The sequence below is a fragment of the Nerophis ophidion genome, linkage group LG11 (assembly GCF_033978795.1).
Source record: "Nerophis ophidion isolate RoL-2023_Sa linkage group LG11, RoL_Noph_v1.0, whole genome shotgun sequence".
NCBI lineage: Eukaryota > Metazoa > Chordata > Actinopteri > Syngnathiformes > Syngnathidae > Nerophis > Nerophis ophidion.
The window spans coordinates 8,966,562-8,985,534 of NC_084621.1; the positions used below are offsets into that span (position 1 = coordinate 8,966,562).

Genomic DNA, 18,973 nt, shown 5'->3' on the forward strand with positions numbered 1-18,973 from the left:
GCACATCACTTGTGCACGACAGCTTTCCGAGACTCTTATTTTGTTAGCGCAGGCAGCATGAACCAGGGCTTTTATTGTGAAGATAGGAAATGTGCAGTCGGCCTTTAGAGTTTTGACGGAAGGGACGGCGCGAAAGTCTGTTGAAATAAAAAGTGTTTCTCGCCTTCCTCTCTGTCATTTTTTCATAATAATGAACTGGCAGCAGCCAGCGTCATCTCACAAGACCCTCGGGTGCCGTGAATGTCAATCAAGCAAGCTACGGAATTTGCCGCCAATGTTTTTCTTGTAAAGTGTATGGAAGCTGGATGAATTAGACGCCAAAAACCAACCACTTTCATGTGGTATTGTACAGAAAGGACAACTTTTTTTCTCCTCCATTTGAAAATGTGGGCGTTATCATCATTACTGTCTGATTCCAATCAATGCAAGTCATCAGAATCAGGTAATACACCAACTTATATTCTTGTCTTCGTGAAAGAAAGACATCTATATGTGTTACATGTGCTTGTATTATCATTAAACACATTTAACTTGTTTACAAAAATGTCTCTTTCATAAATAAATAAATATAAATGATATATATAAATGAGGTAGATCCCCTCGAGTTGGTCAATTGAAAAGTAGCTCGCCTGCAGAAAAAGTGTGGGCACCCCTGCCTTACGCTCAATCCAATCCAATCCACTTTATTTATATAGCACATTTAAACAACAATAACGTTTCCAAAGTGCTGCACAGCCATGTAAAAACAATTGTAAAAAAATAAATGAAATAAAATAAAAAAAAAAAAAAAATATATATATATATATATATATATATATATATATATATATATATTATGCTCCACCAATGACTGAATAAAAACAAAAAATAAATAAATACGCTGTTTTATTTTGTACTGTTTTGTACTTATTTTGATTTTTGTTTAACGTTTTAAATGTTGAAATGTATAAATAAAAGTTTAAAATACAAATCACGTGTCACCACTTCCGCTCTTAACGCTTATAACCGGAACTTAATACCGCAAAGAGTCAAGTCCATAAAAATAGGTTACAAATGTTTGTTTTTTTGTTTTTTTTTAAACATGCTCCAAACGAGTACTAGTTTTTTTACCCTACAATAAGCTGAAAACACGGTAAAACAAAAATAAAATAAAATAATAAAAGCATGTATTTTTGTAGGCGGAACATTTCCTTCCATGTTGTTTTCAACCCGGACACATTTGTTGGCGTGACGTCAATGTCACCTATCTAGTCTGCTTGGCGGTTTTTGTTTCCTACTAGTTTCAAATAATTGTGTATTTTTCTTGAAAAAACGTCTTTTATTTTGGTTCTTCGGAAGCGCTTGAGTTTGCGGCCTGGATCCAAAAGCAGGCCAAGATGCGACTGACGTTGCAAGTGTTGATCTCCCACGGCCGGGTGGGCAGAAAAATGGGCATGGGACCCAAGTCCCGCATGGACCTGCTGCGGAACATCCTGACTGGTTTAGTCCGGCATGAGAGGATAGAAACCACGACCGCCAGGGCTGATGAAGTCCGCTTCTACGCCGAGAAGGTGACGCCCGCTAAGCTAACTATGCTAACGGAGCTATCTCGATGTTGACAACATAAACATTAAAGGCCTACTGAAATGAGATGTTCTTATTTAAACGGGAATAGCAGGTCCATTCTATGTCTCATACTTGATCATTTCGCGATATTGCCATACTTTTGCTGGAAGGATTTAGTAGAGAACATCCATGATAAAGTTCGCAACTTTTGGTCGCTACTAAAAAAGCCTTGCCTGTACCGGAAGTAGCAGACGATGTGCACGTGACGTCACGGGTTGTGGAGATCCTCACATCCGAACATTGTTTACAATCATGGCCACCAGCAGCTAGAGCTATTCGGACCGAGAAAGCGACGATTTCCTCATTAATTTGAGCGAGGATGAAATATTTGTGGATGAGGAGAGTGAGAGTGAAGGACTAGGGAAAAAAAAGACAGGGCAGTGGGAGCGATTCAGATGTTATTAGACACATTTACTAGGATAATATTGGAAAATCAAGTCTCACCTTAAAACTTGTTTGTATACTCCAGCCTTTAAATATACTCCCTTTTTAGACCAGTTGATCTGCCGTTTCTTTTCTTTTTCTCCTATGTCCCACTCTCCCTTGTGGAGGGGGTCCAGTCTGATCCTGTGTATCGGCTGGGGACATCTCTGCGCTGCTGATCCGCCTCCGCTTGGGATGTTTTCCTGCTGGCTCCGCTGTGAACGGGACTCTCGCTGCTGTGTTGGATCCACTTTGGACTGGACTCTCGCGACTGTGCTGGATCCATTATGGATTGAACTTTCCCAGTATCATGTTAGACCCGCTCGACATCCATTGCTTTCCTCCTCTCCAAGGTTCTCATAGTCATCATTGTCACCGACGTCCCACTGGGTGTGAGTTTTCCTTGCCCTTATGTGGGCCTACCGAGGATGTCGTAGTGGTTTGTGTTGTGGTTTGTGCAGCCCTTTGAGACACTAGTGATTTAGGGCTATATAAGTAAACATTGATTGATTGAAATCCCTTATCTGCTTATTGTGTTACTAGTGTTTTAATGAGTTTGTGTCGTACCTGAAAGTCGGAGGGGTGTGGCGACCGCCAGTGTCTCTGAGGGAAGCCAGGTTTCTTGACGAGGCAAACCTTTTTTCCACTCTTCCACGGTGGAAGCATTCCACGTTCAGGGGCCGGCCGGTCGGAGGTGGCAAGACAGTCCGCATCTGCCTCTTTGACAAGTGCACAATGACCGACGCAAACTCCGCTCATGTCTACGGTAATAGCCGACTTATTACCACCATTTTCTCACCTAAACCTGCCGGTTGACATGTGGTCGGGAACCATGTTTGCTTGACCACTCTATCTATAGTAAAGCTTAACCTTCACTGGGCGGTATAGCGATATAGCTTGGTTGATAGAGCGGCCGTGCCAGCAACTTGAGGGTTCCAGGTTCAATCTCCGCTTCCGCCATCCTAGTCACTGCCTTTGTGTCCTTGGGCAAGACACTTTACCCACCTGCTCCCGGTGCCACCCACACTGGTTTAAGTGTAACTTAGATATTGGGTTTCACTATGTAAAGCGCTTTGAGTCACTAGAGAAAAAGCGCTTTATAAATATAATTCACAATTCACTTCACCTTCGGGAATGTAAACAAGGAAACACCGGCTGTGTTTGTGTTGCTAAAGGCAGCCACAATACACCGCTTCCCACCTACATCTTTCTTCTTTGACGTCTCCATTATTCATTGAACAAATTGCAAAAGACTCAGCACCACAGATGTCCAGAATATTGTGTAATTATGCGATTAAAACAGACGACTTATAGCTTGGATCGGGCTGAAAAAAAATGTCTGCTACAATCCGAGACGTCACGCGCACACGTCGTCATACAGACGTTTTCAACAGGATACTTTGAGCGAAATGTAAAATTGCAATTTAGTAAACTAAAGCGGCCGTATTGGCATGTGTTGCAATGTTAATATTTCATCATTGATATATAAACTATCAGACTGCGTGGTCGCTAGTAGTGGCTTTCAGTAGGACTTCAAGTCTACATGAAGGCATCAAAACTATGAAACCATTTCAGGTGACGACCTCTCGAAGCTCATGGAGAGAATGCTTAGCGCGTGCAAAACAGTAATCAAAGGGTGGCTATTTTGAAGAAAATTGAATATAAAACATGTTTTCAGTTATTTCACCTTTTTTTGTTAAGTACATAACTCCACATGTGTTCATTCATAGTTTTGATGCATTCAGTGACAATCTACAATGTAAATAGTCATAAAAATAAAGAAAAACATAGAATGAGGAGAAGGTGGTGTCCAGACTTTTGGCCTGTACTGTATATTTTTTAACTATTGTATATCTGCGATGAGGTGGCGACTTGTCCAGGGTGTACCCCGCCTTCCGCCCGATTGTAGCTGAGATAGGCGCCAGCGACCCCAAAAAGGGAATAAGCGGTGGGAAAATGGATGGATGGATATTTGCGGCCATTTTTTTGGACACACCTTTTGTAATAGTTTTATAAGATTTGGTATATCCATTTTCTACCGCTTATTCCCTTTTGGGGTCGCGGGGGTCGCTGGCGCCTATCTCAGCTACAATCGGGCGGAAGGTGGGGTACACCCTGGACAAGTCGCCACCTCATCGCAGGGCCAACACAGATAGACAGACAACATTCACACTCACATTCACACACTAGGGACCATTTAGTGTTGCCAATCAACCTATCCCCAGGTGCATGTCTTTGGAAGTGGGAGGGGCCTATCCCCAGGTGCATGTCTTTGGAGGTGGGAGGGGCCTATCCCCAGGTGCATGTCTTTGGAAGTGGGAGGAAGCCGGAGTTCCCGGAGGGAACCCACGCATTCACGGGGAGAACATGCAAACTCCACACAGAAAGAACCCGAGCCTGGATTTGAACCAAGGACGTCAGGACCTTCGTATTGTGAGGCAGATGCACTAACCCCTCTTCCACCGTGAAAAACAAAAAACATACATGTTTTGTTTTCTGCGGGGTAATAGAGTCATTTATGATTTTGATAAGATACAGTACAGGCCAAAAGTTTGGACACACCTCCTCATTCAATGAGTTTTCTTTATTTTCATGACTATTTACTAGGGATGCACCGATTAATCGGTTACCGAATATATTCAGCCGAATATGGCAAAAAAAGCCACATTCGGCCTTCGGTGGAATGAGTTAAAAACAAGGCCGAATAGTGGCGTGTGACGCAATTTTTTGACGCGGTGACGCAATCAACCAACGTGCAGTGTTAAATTTAAATTGTTTTATACATAGTTAGTTTCCTTCTTTTTATTCTGAAGCGGAAGTACTGTTATTGACAAATCTGTTCTGGCCTGGGATGGGTTGTGTACCTGTATAAGTGTATGAGGTTACAAGCACACACTTAATTGAGATTTACTTGAGCCTTCTGTTTACATTATTAGCATATCTACTGTGGCTAAGCAGACTTTTGCCAAAAGGACAATAATTCATTTGTTGTGGGTTTATCCACTTTAATGCACTTTATTTTCATTTTTGGAATGCATGTTTTGTTTGAAGGCCTAATATAAATGAAAAACTGTGCTTTTTTTTGGAAAAGCAAAGGCTACTGGAATATTAAAAAATGTGAATATTCAATAAAAATGTACTTTATTTGAAAAACATGTCTAAAAATGTATTCCAGGCTATTTATGCAACATAAGAAAGTTGTGAAAAACCGCATTTATTATTCGGTATTCGGTATTTGGCCTTCGGCCAAGCGCTCAAATTTTATTCGGTTTCGGCTTCAGCCACAAATTTTCATTTCGGTGCATCCCTACTATTTACATTGTAGATTGTCACTGAAGGCATCAAAACTATGAATGAACACGTGTGGAGTTATAAATGAAAACATGTTTTATGTTCTAGTTTCTTCAAAATAGCCACCTTTTGCGCTGATTACTGCTTCGCACACTCTTGGCATTCTCTCCATGAGCTTCAAGCACACCTGTGAAGCGACAACTGTTTCAGGTGACTACCTCTTCAAGCTCATGGCGAGAATGCCAAGAGTGTGCAAAACCTGAAATAGTTTTCACTTCACAGGTGGGCCTTACCAGGGATGATTGGAGGAATTTCTTGCTTTATCAATGGGGTTGGGAAGGTGTGTCCAAACTTTGTCTCATTCTTATCACAATTGTGGTAAAAAAATAGTCAAATCCATAAAAATTATGCGCAAAAGACGCCAATCAGTATTGTAGTGTTTCAAAGCCATCCTATGTGGTGGAACTAATGACAAGGTGCTTGTTCCCCCAGCTGATTGACTACGCTAAAGCCGGAGACACGGATGAGAAGGCCATGAAGATGGCCACATTCTGGCTGACGGTAAGTGCTGACAACTTTTGGTCTTTCTGTAAAACACTGATTCTCCAACTCTGATAGTCGGCTCCATCTGGTGCAGAAGTGTCAAAGTCCTAAACTAAAATGTATTTAAAAAAAAAATCTCGATTGTAGTTTATTACGATTTGCAATCGATTTATATATATTTTTTAATTAATAAAAAACAAAAATTTAGATTAAATTTTTAAAATCGTGAATTGTGTTGAATTAAAAATCGATTCTGAATAAAATTGTCAACCCAAGAATCAATCAATTAAAATTGTGAGTTTTAAATGTACCAAGGCGGTCAAAGTGAAAGTGAAAGTGTTAAATCATGCGATTAATCAAACAACATTATCACTCCCCGACCCCAAAAGGGTGATGAAAGGGCGGTTTAGCTCGGTTGGTAGAGTGGCCGTGCCAGCAACTTGAGGGTTGCAGATTCGATTCCCGCTTCCGCCATCCTAGTCATTGCCGTTGTGTCCTTGGGCAAGACACTTTACCCACCTGCTCCCAGTGCCACCCACACAGGTTTGAATGTAACTTCGAAAGTGGGTGTCACTATGTAAAGCGCTTTGAGTCACTAGAGAAAAAGCGCTATATAAATATAATTCACTTCACTTCACTTTAAGTTGATGATTACTTCTATGTGGGGTGGTTTAGCTCGGTTGGTAGAGTGGCCGTGCCAGCAACTTGAGGGTTGCATGTTCGATTCCCGCATCCGCCACCCTAGTCACTGCCGTTGTGTCCTTGGGCAAGACACTTTACCCACCTGCTCCCAGTGCCACCCACACTGGTTTGAATGTAACTTAGATATTGGGTGTCACTATGTAAAGCGCTTTGAGTCACTAGAGAAAAAGCGCTATATAAATATAATTCACTTCACTTTAAGTTGATGATTACTTCTATGTGGGGCGGTTTAGCTCGGTTGGTAGAGTGGCCGTGCCAGCAACTTGAGGGTTGCATGTTCGATTCCCGCATCCGCCACTCTAGTCACTGCCGTTGTGTCCTTGGGCAAGACACTTTACCCACCTGCTCCCAGTGCCACCCACACTGGTTTGAATGTAACTTAGATATTGGGTGTCACTATGTAAAGCGCTTTGAGTCACTAGAGAAAAAGCGCTATATAAATATAATTCACTTCACTTTAAGTTGATGATTACTTCTATGTGGGGCGGTTTAGCTCGGTTGGTAGAGCGGCCGTGCCAGCAACTTGAGGGTTGCATGTTCGATTCCCGCATCCGCCACCCTAGTCACTGCCGTTGTGTCCTTGGGCAAGACACTTTACCCACCTGCTCCCAGTGCCACCCACACTGGTTTGAATGTAACTTAGATATTGGGTTTCACTATGTAAAGCGCTTTGAGTCACTAGAGAAAAAGCGCTATATAAATATAATTCACTTCACTTCACTTTAAGTTGATGATTACTTCTATGTGGGGCGGTTTAGCTCGGTTGGTAGAGCGGCCGTGCCAGCAACTTGAGGGTTGCAGGTTCGATTCCCGCTTCCGCCATCCTAGTCACTGCCGTTGTGTCCTTGGGCAAGACACTTTACCCACCTGCTCCCAGTGCCACCCACACTGGTTTGAATGTAACTTAGATATTGGGTGTCACTATGTAAAGCGCTTTGAGTCACTAGAGAAAAAGCGCTATATAAATATAATTCACTTCACTTTAAGTTGATGATTACTTCTATGTGGGGCGGTTTAGCTCGGTTGGTAGAGCGGCCGTGCCAGCAACTTGAGGGTTGCAGGTTCGATTCCCGCTCCCGCCATCCTAGTCACTGCCGTTGTGTCCTTGGGCAAGACACTTTACCCACCTGCTCCCAGTGCCACCCACACTGCTTTAAATGTAACTTAGATATTGGGTTTCACTATGTAAAGCGCTTTGAGTCACTAGAGAAAAAGCGCTATATAAATATAATTCACTTCACAAGTGTTGGCCCTGCGATGAGGTGGCGACTTGTCCAGGGTGTACTCCGCCTTCCGCCCGATTGTAGCTGAGATAGGCGCCAGCGCCCCCCACAACCCCAAAAGGGAATAAGCGGTAGAAAATGGATGGCACTTCACAAGTGGTAGAAAATGGATGGATGGATATGGTAAGTTGCAATAATTTCACCTCCAAATGTGGTGTATATTTACTGTAAATGGAAAAACAGTACTGCTGTTTTTATGGTTTCAGTTGCCAGAATTTTTCTGTAAAATTTTAATTTGTTTTTTTACTGTAAATAAAACTGCAATTTCACAGTAACATTTTTCGCACCTGAGCTGGCATTTTATTTTGTAATGTTTTTACCGCAAATGAACAACTATAGATTTTTCAGTGTATTACTGTAAATGCCACAGTTTATTACAGTAAAAAAAAAAAAAGTTTTTTTCATTGGGAGAAAAATGCTGTAAAAAATACATAAAATTTCAAAATTTTACCAGGAAATCTATTGCTACTTTTACCGTGCGCAATTTGATGGATAACTTGCTTATATGTCATATAGTGAATTATATTTTTATATAGAACTTTTCTCTAGTGACTCAAAGCACTTTTACGTAGTGAAACCCAATATCAAAGTTACATTTAAACCCGTGTGGGTCAGGTGTCTTGCCCAAGGACACAACGGAAGTGACTAGGATGGCGGAAGCGAGGATCGAACCTGGAACCCTCCAGTCGCCGGCACGGCTGCTCTACCAACCGAGCCATACCGCCCCGATTATTAGTATTTATTTCTATTTAAAAAATAGTTTGAATGTTTGATAACATATTTTTGCATTATTAGACAATATTTAAGTTAACATCATTTGGAGTACGTATATTTTTTTCTCCCAAAACAGAAAGAAAGAATACATTTAGTAAGTTAAAGTACTTTTTGGATACATATTTTCAGGATTTTGAGGGCCAAATAAAATGAAGCCTTGAGTTTGACACCTGTGATGTAGTGTTATTTTCCTATAGTTAAACACTGTACTGTTACAGTGGCCAAAAATATTAAATATACTTGTTAAAATAAACCCTTGGTTTGTTTTTAATGACTACTTCGGCCTACTACGCTGCTGTATTTTAACTTTGGTCATGATGGTGGCGCTCTAACGGAATGTTTGCTTTTTTTTTACCAACTGTGCAGGAGAAGGACCTGGTCCCCAAGCTCTTCAAAGTCCTCGCTCCGCGGTTCGAGTCCCACAGCAGCGCCTACACACGCATGGCTCGCATCCCCAACCGACAGAACCTGGACCGGGCCCAGATGGCCGTGCTGGAGTTCAAAGGAAACCCTTTACCTCCACTCTACCCTGTCAAGAAAAGGAACGAACTGACTCTCATCAACCAGCTGCTCAGAGCCTACAAGGAGGAGAAGACAGGAGTCAGCAGCAAGTCCACACCAAGTCTTCCATAGGACTACCAAAACATGAGCGGACTATTACACACGTTAACAAATATCTCTTTGTCATTGTCTCCGTATTTTCACAAACCTGATCAGATATTAAAGGCCTACTGAAAGCCACTACTAGCGACCACGCAGTCTGATAGTTTATATATCAATGATGAAATATTAACATTGCAACACATGCCAATACGGCCGCTTTAGTTTACTAAATTGCAATTTTAAATTTTGCGCGGAGGTATCATGCTAAAACGTTGCGGTATGATGACGCGTGCGCGTGACATCACGCATTGTAGAGGACATTTTTTTCCAGCACCGTTCACAGCTATAAGTCTCTTTTTATCGCATAATTCCACAGTATTCTGGACATCTGTGTTGCTGAATTTTTTGCAATGTGTTCAATTAATAATGGAGACGTCAAAGAAGAAAGCTGTAGGTGGGAAGCGGTGTATTGCGGCCGCCTATAGCAACACAAACACAGCCGGTGTTTCATTGTTTACATTCCCGGAAGATGGATGTAAACAATGATAGTTTATATATCAATGATGAAATATTAACATTGCAACACATGCCAATACGGCCGCTTTAGTTTACTAAATTGCAGTTCTAAATTTCACGCGGAAGTATCATGCTGAAACGTCTCGGTATGATGACGCGTCATTGTAGAGGACATTTTTTTCCAGCACCGTTCACAGCTATAAGTCCCTTTTAACGCATAATTCCACAGTATTCTGGACATCTGTGTTGCTGAATTTTTTGCAATTTGTTAAATTAATAATGGAGACGTCAAAGAAGAAAGCTGTAGGTGGGAAGCGGTGTATTGCGGCCGCCTATAGCAACACAAACACAGCCGGTGTTTCATTGTTTACATTCCCGTAAGATGGATGTAAACAATGATAGTTTATATATCAATGATGAAATATTAACATTGCAACACATGCCAATACGGCCTTTTTAGTTTAAGTCGGATAAGCGGAAGATGATGGATGGATGGATGGATGGATGGATGGAATTTCGCGCGGAAGTATCCTGCGAAAACGTTGCAGTATGATGACGCGTGCGCGTGACATTACGCATTGTAGAGGACATTTTGTTCCAGCACCGTTCACAGCTATAAGTCGTCTCTTTTTATCGCATAATTCCACAGTATTCTGGACATCTGTGTTGCTGAATTTTTTGCAATGTGTTCAATTAATAATGGAGACGTCAAAGAAGAAAGCTGTAGGTGGGAAGCGGTGTATTGCGGCCGCCTATAGCAACACAAACACAGCCGGTGTTTCATTGTTTACATTCTCGAAAGATGACAGTGAAGCTTTACTATGGAACAGAGCGGTCAAGCGAACATGGTTCCCTACCACGTCAACCGGCAGGTTTTGGTGAGAAAACTGGTGGTAATAAGTCGGCTCTTACCGTAGACATGAGCGGAGAGCTTGCGTCGTTCCTCCTGCACTTGTCAAAGAGGCAGCTGCGGACTCTCTTGCCTCCTCCCACCCCCGACCGTCGGATGCTTCCACCGTGGAGGAGGGAGGGAAAAAAAAATCTCAGCCCGTCTGCCTTCGCCTCCTCGAGACAAGTGGCTTCCTTTGGAGGAACTGGCGGTCACCACACCCCTCCAACTTTCAGGTTGTACAGGTATGATCGTATAATCTCACTAAAACACTAGTAGCACAATAAGCAGATAAGGGATTTTCCAGAATTATCATAGTAAATTTGTCTAATAACATCTGAGACGCTCCCACTGTATAGTCTTTTTTTTTTTTTCCATCTGGTCCTTCACTCTCACTTTCCTCATCCACGAATATTTCATCCTCGCTCAAACTAATGGGGAAATCGTCGCTTTCTCGGTCCGAATCGCTCTCGCTGCTGGTGGCCATGATTGTAAACAATTTCAGTAGGCCTTTAACACATTATTATTATTTAAACTAGGAAAAGGAAACTTCCTTGCTTCGTCCTCACGGTGGCGCCAAAACTCCTGAACTACCTGAAATGTGTTTTCTCAAAAGAATTACCACAAAGAAGGCTTGCCCAAGGGTAGAGTCTCACAAAAATGTCATCAAATGATCTTTTTATTAAACCAAACTACATCGAAACATTTTTTTTTTCATTTTTTTCCAATGGACGGGAGTGTTTTGGATCCCTTAATGCAGTTATAATCAAATAGTGGGGCGGGAAAACAATGTGACACAGGTAGACATGCTTTATCAGTATCATGCGTCAAACCCCGCTTGGAGAGTCAGTGCTCATTGCAGACATTCATCCTGACTTCATTTTCAATAAAAAATCATCACAAATTGTTTTAATCATTGTTTTCTTTATAGTGCTTATAAAGTAATATTGCTGATCATTTTTTTTTTTAGTTTATTTACCGTCATTCGGATTTTCAGTATCAAATGGTTCATCCATCTATCCATTTTCTACCGTTTTTACCGTTAGGGGTCGCGGGAGCCTATCTCAGCTGCATTCGGGCGGAAGCCGAGGCACACCCTGGACAAGTCACTACCTCATCGCAGGGCTCAAATCGGTCCAAAAATTTTAAATAATTTTTCAGCAAAATGTTGCACTATTTTTTTTTGTTACGGACTAAAACTGTTTTATTCTTTATTGTTTGAGTTTGAGTTTCTTTCGAACATGCATTGTGAATTGATCTTTGTTTCTGTTTTACCAATCAGAATCAGCTTTATTAGTGTGTATTTCTAAAGAAAGTTTGTTTTTTTTAAACAATTTTAGAATTTTCTGGGCAGTTTTCACAGTCAAAACCCATTTTTATTTCTTACTGGTTGAAATGTTCCCATTTTTTGTATTTATGATTTATTTTAATTATTAAAACAAGATATAATAAAGACTTAATATAGACACAGTTTTTCCCGTAAGTTTTCGGGATATCAGTGCCTCTTTCAGAAATCTCCCGGTGTAAATATTCTCCGATCTTCACCCGGACAACAATATTGAGGACATGCCTTGATGGAAATACCTTTGACGTCCTCTGGAACATGATATCGCGTCCGCTTTTACGCCATTCTATCTGCGTCCCGCCAGTCTATGAGCCTTTAGTTGCCACACATAAGTGACTGCGAGGCATCCTTGCTGTTTACTTGCTCAACAGCCATACAGGTCACACTGAGGGTTGTGATATAAACAACTTTAACACTCTTACCAAAATGCGCCACACTGTGAACCCACACCAAACAAGAATGACAAACACATTTTGGGAGAACATCCGCACTGTAACACAACAGAACAAATACCCAGAGTCCCATGCATCCCTAACTATTACGGGCTACATTATACACCCCCACCCACCTCAACCGACGCACGGAGGGGTGGGGCTGTATAATATAGCCCGGAAGAGTTAGGGATGTTGTATTTATGTTGTGTTACGGTGCAGATGTTCTCCCGAAATGTGTTTGTAATTCTTGTTTGGTGTGGGTTGACAGTGTGGCGCATTTTAGTAAGAGTGTTAAAGTTGTTTATACGGCCACCTTCAGTGTGACCTGTATGGCTGTTGACCAAGTATGCTTTGCAGTAGCTTGCAGAAGCCACGTTCAACATGTGATAAAGTAGGCAAAGTGTTTGCTAAATTTATAGAGGGTACTAAACGCAGCGCCACCATAGCACGCCTAGGGTGAAAATTAGCAGACATTTTAGAGAATAGTTGCTCTGAAATTCAGGAGTCCCTCGGAAAATTTGGGGGTGTGAGGTTGTCAAGCGCTATTTATATTAATGTCGCGGGCCGCGCTAACATTAAATCTTCATATTAAGGTGCGGGTCGCATTTCTAAGACACCTAATTTATACAAAGCACAAAAAAACAAAACATGTATTCATTGTTGTTTCATTTTAAATTTCAAAAGATTTTTGTGGCTCCTATTGTATTCTTAATTTTGTGAAACAGGTTAAAATGGCTCTTTGAGTGGTAAATGTTGCCGACTCATGATGTAGGGAAATCATTTTAACATTTTAAGGTGCTTTTTTTAGGATTAGTTCTCCATTCTATAAGAGTTGTTTCCACAATAATTGCAATTTCCACACATTTTTCCCCCCCATAAAAGTGAATAAATCTCCTACAAAGTTTAACATTTAGCGTCATAAAACTTTTATTTACTCCATGTTCAAATGGTCATAAACATATGAGCTAATCAGTCTAGCAAATGCATGAAATATGATTAAAAATGAAAGTATTTTTCCTTAAAATTGGTTTTAAACACGTAAAGGAGAATAAGATTTTTGGTCTAGTCCGTGTGTCAAAAGTATGGTCCGGGGGTTATTTGTGGCCTGTAGTTCAAGTTTTATGAGCCAGCAGCATATTTTCAAAATAAAATCTGATTAAAAAGAAAAAAAAAGATCATATAATGACAAAAAGGTGACATTTTAATACCCATACACTTTGTTATTTATAACAAAGCTGACAATCCGTTATAGTTAAATATCTACATCTTCTGATTTTAGCATTTATTTGTATCTTTACAAAAAATATATATAAATGGCCCCCGTATGTTTTGACTTTTCAGTATGAGGCCCTTAGTGGAACAAGTTTGGACGCCCCTGATTATTATGCCACAGGTGTCCAACTCAGACGTGGCCCGCCACTTCATTTTATTTGGCCCTCCAGAGCCTGCAAATAATAAGCATCAATAAAGTACTGTAACTTTTCTTACTATGTAAAATGTATTCTTTCTTTCCATTTTGGGAGAAAAAAATAAGTAAGTACTCCATGTAATCGCAAATTATGTCAACTTAAATATAGTCTTATTATGCAAAAAAAAATATCATCAAACATTCAAACCATTTTTTTAAGTAGAAATAAATACTAATAATAATGATTTCAAAGCAAGTTATCCATCAAATTGTGCAATGTAAAAGTAGCAATAGATTTAATGGTAAAATGTTGACATTTTTTGTGGTTTTTACAGCATTTTTTTCTCTAAATTAAAAACAGTACTTTTTTTTTACTGTAATAAACTGTGGTGCTGGTTCAGCATTTACAGTAATACACAGGAAAATCTATGGTTGTTGATTTGCGGTAAAAAAAAACAACTACAAAAAAAACTGGAAGCTCAGTTGACAAAATTTTACAGTAAAATTGCATATATTTTTTTATTTACTGTAAAATTGTATTTTTTATTTAAAGTAAAAAAACAAAAGTAAATTTTACAGTAAAATAGCATTTTTTTAACACAGTAAAAAACAAAGGTAAATTTTACAGTAAAATCTAAAGTAAATTTTACAGTAAAATTGCATTTTTTTATTTACAGTAAAAAAACAAATGTAAATTTTACAGTGAAATTGAATTTTTTTACTTACAGTAGAAAATTTACATTTTATAGTAAAATAGCATTTTTTTGTTAGAGTAAAAAAAACATATTTTAGAGTAAAATAGCATTTTTTATTTACAGTAAAAAACAAATGTAAATTGTACAATAAATATGCATTTATTTATTTACAGGAAAAACAAATGTAAATTTCAGTTAAAATTATTTTTTTAATTTACAGTAAAAACATTTTTTAACTTTTACAGTAAAAGTACATTTGTTATATACAGAAAAAACAAATATAAATTTTACAGCAGAATGGATTTTTGAAAATTTACAGTAAAAAACAAATGTAAATTTTACCGTAATATTATTTTTTTTGATTTACAGTTAAAAAAAATGTAAATTTTACAGTGAAATTACATTTTTTTATTTACAGTAAAAAAATATATATACATTTTACAGTAAAATTGTTTTTTTATTTACGGTAAAAAACAAATGTAAATTTTACAGCAAATTCACATTTTTTATATACAGTAAAAAACTAATGTAAATTTTACAGTAAAATTACATTTTCTAATTTACAGTAAAAAACAAATGTAAATTTTACAGTAAAATGGCATTTTCTATTTACAGTAAAAACAAATGTACATTTTACAGTAAAATTGTTTTATTTACAGCAAAAAAACGAATGTAAATTTTACATTAAAATAGCATTTTTTATTAACGGTAAAAACAGTACATTTTACAGTAAAATAGCATTTTTTAATTTACAGTAAAAAAAACAAATGTAGATTTTATAGTAAAATAGCATAATTTTTTTACAGTAAAAAAATGTACATTTTACAGTAAAATTGCATTTATTTTTAATTTAAAGTAAAAAAAACAAATGCAAATTTTATGGCGAAATTCTGGCAACTGAGCTGCCTTTTTTTATTTTAAACATAAAAACAGCAGTACTGTTTTTGCATCTACAGTAATATACACTATATTTTGAGGTGAAATCATTGAAACTTGTATCTTTTTTCACATTTTCGTTTAAAATGTAAAGTTAGAAGCGGCCCCCAGGGGCCAAACATACCTGCGATGTGGCCCTCAGCGAAAACATCTTTGACACAACTGCCCTTTGTCATTAAAGTTCCGTTTCCTGTTCTGCGGTTATCATCACACTTTTCTTCTTTGCCATCATTCACCCGTCAAAGAAAAAGCTAAACCTTTGTGAAGTCAATGCTTTGACGTCTGGCAGGACCTGCGTGATGAAGAATTGGACACATTACAAAAGGAAGGCTCTCTTCAAACCACAAACGAGGAGGCACATAATAAAAGATGTTTTTTTATTATCATTTTGGCAAAAAGGTGTGTATCTACAACATATTTGACAGCCATAAAATGCATTGAAACAGTGATGTGCTCTTGAACGCCTCTTGGAAGAAACTTACAAAGCTGTGCTCTTCTCTGTCATGCATCCTCAACCATCTCCTCCTCCTCGTGTTTCTAGCCTTCTTGAGACATCAAGGAAAAGTAGCTTCCATAGGAGGAGGTGTGAACAAGTTAGGACATAAATCAGAGCGCCGATAAACCTTATAGTGTGTGAATGTGGAAATAGTGTCAAAGTGCTTTGGGTTCCTTAAAAAAGGGTAGAAAGGTTCATACAAATACAAGCATTCACCATCTAGAGCAGGGGTGTCAAACTCAAATACAGAGTGGGACAACATTTTAAACGGAACAAAGCTGGGGGCCAAGTTGAACAAATGAACCTTTTAATAGGAACCCAAACAAGTTTTGCATTAACTATTGAACAAGCAAGTCTTATATGCAAAATCCAGTTTCAAACAATAATAATAATAATTTAAAAAATATCAATGGCATATCAAATAAAATTTAAATAAAAATGTCATGCCTTTTTTTTCTATTTGCAATCTTCTGAAATAAATATCACATTTTTTCCACAGGCTAGTAATAAATGTGAAAATAAAACAACAATAATGAATGAACCAAACATTCAAGCCTTGAAGTAGCAAAAGAAAATGCTTGAATAAAACGTTAATTATTGGTCAGTTGGCTGGAAGTTTCCCGGAAGAGTTAGTGCTGCAAGGGGTTCTGTACTGGCTCACCTGCACTGGCTTCCTGTGCACTTAAAATGTGACTTTAAGGTTTTACTACTTACGTATAAAATACTACACGGTCTAGCTCCATCCTATCTTGCCGATTGTATTGTACCATATGTCCCGGCAAGAAATCTGCCTTCAAAGGACTACGGCTTATTAGTGATTCCTAGAGCCCAAAAAAAGTCTGCGGGCTATAGAGCGTTTTCCGTTCGGGCTCCAGTACTCAGTTCGAGATCCTACCTCAGTAGAAGCATTTAAGTCTCACCTTAAAAGTCATCTGTATACTCTAGCCTTTAAATAGACTCCCTTTTTAGACCAGTTGATCTGCCACTTCTTATCTCCTATGTCCCCCCCTCCCTTGTGGAGGGGGTCCGGTCCGATGACCATGGATGAAGTACTGGCTGTCCAGAGTCCAGACCCAAGATGGACCGCTCGTCTGTGTATCGGTTGGGGACATCTCTACGCTGCTGATCCGCCTCCGCTTGAGATGGTTTCCTGTGGACGGGACTCTCGTTGCTGTCTTGGATCCGCTTTGAACTGAACTCTCACAGCTGTGTTGGAGCCACTATGGATTGAACTTTCACAGTATCATGTTAGACCCGCTCGACATCCATTGCTTTCGGTCCCCTAGAGGGAGGGGGTTGCCCACATCTGAGGTCCTCTCCAAGGTTTCTCATAGTCAGCATTGTCACTGGCGTCCCACTGGATGTGAATTCTCCCTGCCCACTGGGTGTGAGTTTTCCTTGCCCTTTTGTGGGTTCTTCCGAAGATGTTGTAGTCGTAATGATTTGTGCAGTCCTTTGAGACATTTGTGATTTGGGGCTATATAAATAAACAGTGATTGATTGATTGATTGATTGATGTTGTGTTACGCCCGAAATGTGTTTGTCATTCTTGTTTGGTGTGGGTTCACAGTGTGGCGCATATTTGTAACAATGCTTAAGTTGTTTATACGGCCACCCTCAGTGTGACCTGTATGGCTGTTGACCAAGTATGCCTGGAATTCACTTGTGCGTGTGTTTGTGTGTAAAAGCCACAAATATTATGTGACACGCTGTTAGCATGGAGGAAAAGCGGACGTGACGACAGGTTGTAGAGGACGCTAAAGACACTGCCTTAAATGCACGTCCCCAATCGGTAGAAATTCGGTTGCCCCGGGAGATTTTCGGGAGGGGCACTGAACTTCGGGAGTCTACCGGGAAAATTAGGAGGGTTGGCAAGTATGAATATTAGCGGTGAATGCGGTGTTACAGCGGCGGGCCAGCTCTAATGCTAAATTGATATTGCCTCAAGGGCCAAATTAAGGGCCAGAGTTTGACACCCATGATTTAGAATGTGATGAGGTGGCGACTTGTCCAGGGTGTACCCCGCCTTCCGCCTGAATGCAGCTGAAATAGGCTCCAGCGGTCAAAAATGGATGGATGGATGTCAAAAGGGGGCGGTCCTAAAGAGGAGGTCTCAAGAAGGTAAGAAACACAAGAATGTGTGTAGAGGGGAGGAGGAGGCTGTGTTGAAGGCAACATTACACAAAATGTACATCATCATCATCATCATCATCGGGGCAAGTCTTCATCCAAGTATCACTTTGGGTCCCATCATGAAGGAGCGGGGTGTCCAAAATGTCAATTTTGCACATGAAACAATCCGGTGTAGGTCAAGACACTCCAAGTCTCAACTCTGAAGACGCCGTGTGACTCCTGACTGAGTCTAACATCCATCTTATTAATACTTCTCATTCTTTACAATGCAGCGGCGAAAAAGGACCGACTTTGGACGCCCCGGCAGGTTGTTTTAAAGGCCTACTGAAAGCCACTACTAGCCACCACACAGTCTGATAGTTTATATATCAATGATGAAATATTAACATTGCAACACATGCCAATACGGCCGCTTTAGTTAACTAAATTGCAATTTTACATACGGCCGCTTTAGTTTACTGAATTGCAATTTTACATTTCGCGCCGAAATATCCTGCTGAAAACGTGTCCAGCTATTAAGTCGCATAATTCCACGGTATTCTGGACATCTGTGTTGCTGAATCTGTTGCAATTTGTTCAATGAATAATGGAGACGTCAAAGAAGAAAGCTGTAGGTTGGAAGCGGTGTATTGCCATGAATTTTTCATCTTTGCTCAAATTAATGGGGAAATTGTCGCTTTCTCGGTCCGAATCGCTCTGGCTGCTGGTGGCCATGATTGTAAACAATGTTCAGGTGTGAGGAGCTCCACAACCCGTGACGTCACGCGCACATCGTCTGCTACTTCCGGTACAGGCAAGGCTTTTTTATTAGCAACAAGAAGTTGCAAACTTAATCCTCGATGTTCTCTACTAAATCCTTTCAGCAAAAATATGGCAATATCGCGAAATGATCAAGTA

At 39.8% G+C, this 18,973-nt stretch overlaps 1 protein-coding gene across 1 annotated transcript; it reads left to right on the forward strand.

The window, feature by feature from the left end:
• Positions 1-1,189: 1,189 nt before the first annotated feature.
• On the forward strand, positions 1,190-9,372 carry mrpl17 (mitochondrial ribosomal protein L17). The gene is made up of 3 exons (XM_061915045.1): positions 1,190-1,550; positions 5,812-5,880; positions 8,988-9,372. Exons 1-3 carry the CDS (start codon positions 1,377-1,379, stop codon positions 9,252-9,254), a joined length of 510 nt encoding a protein of 169 aa, XP_061771029.1. The 5' UTR covers positions 1,190-1,376; the 3' UTR covers positions 9,255-9,372.
• Positions 9,373-18,973: the final 9,601 nt, after the last annotated feature.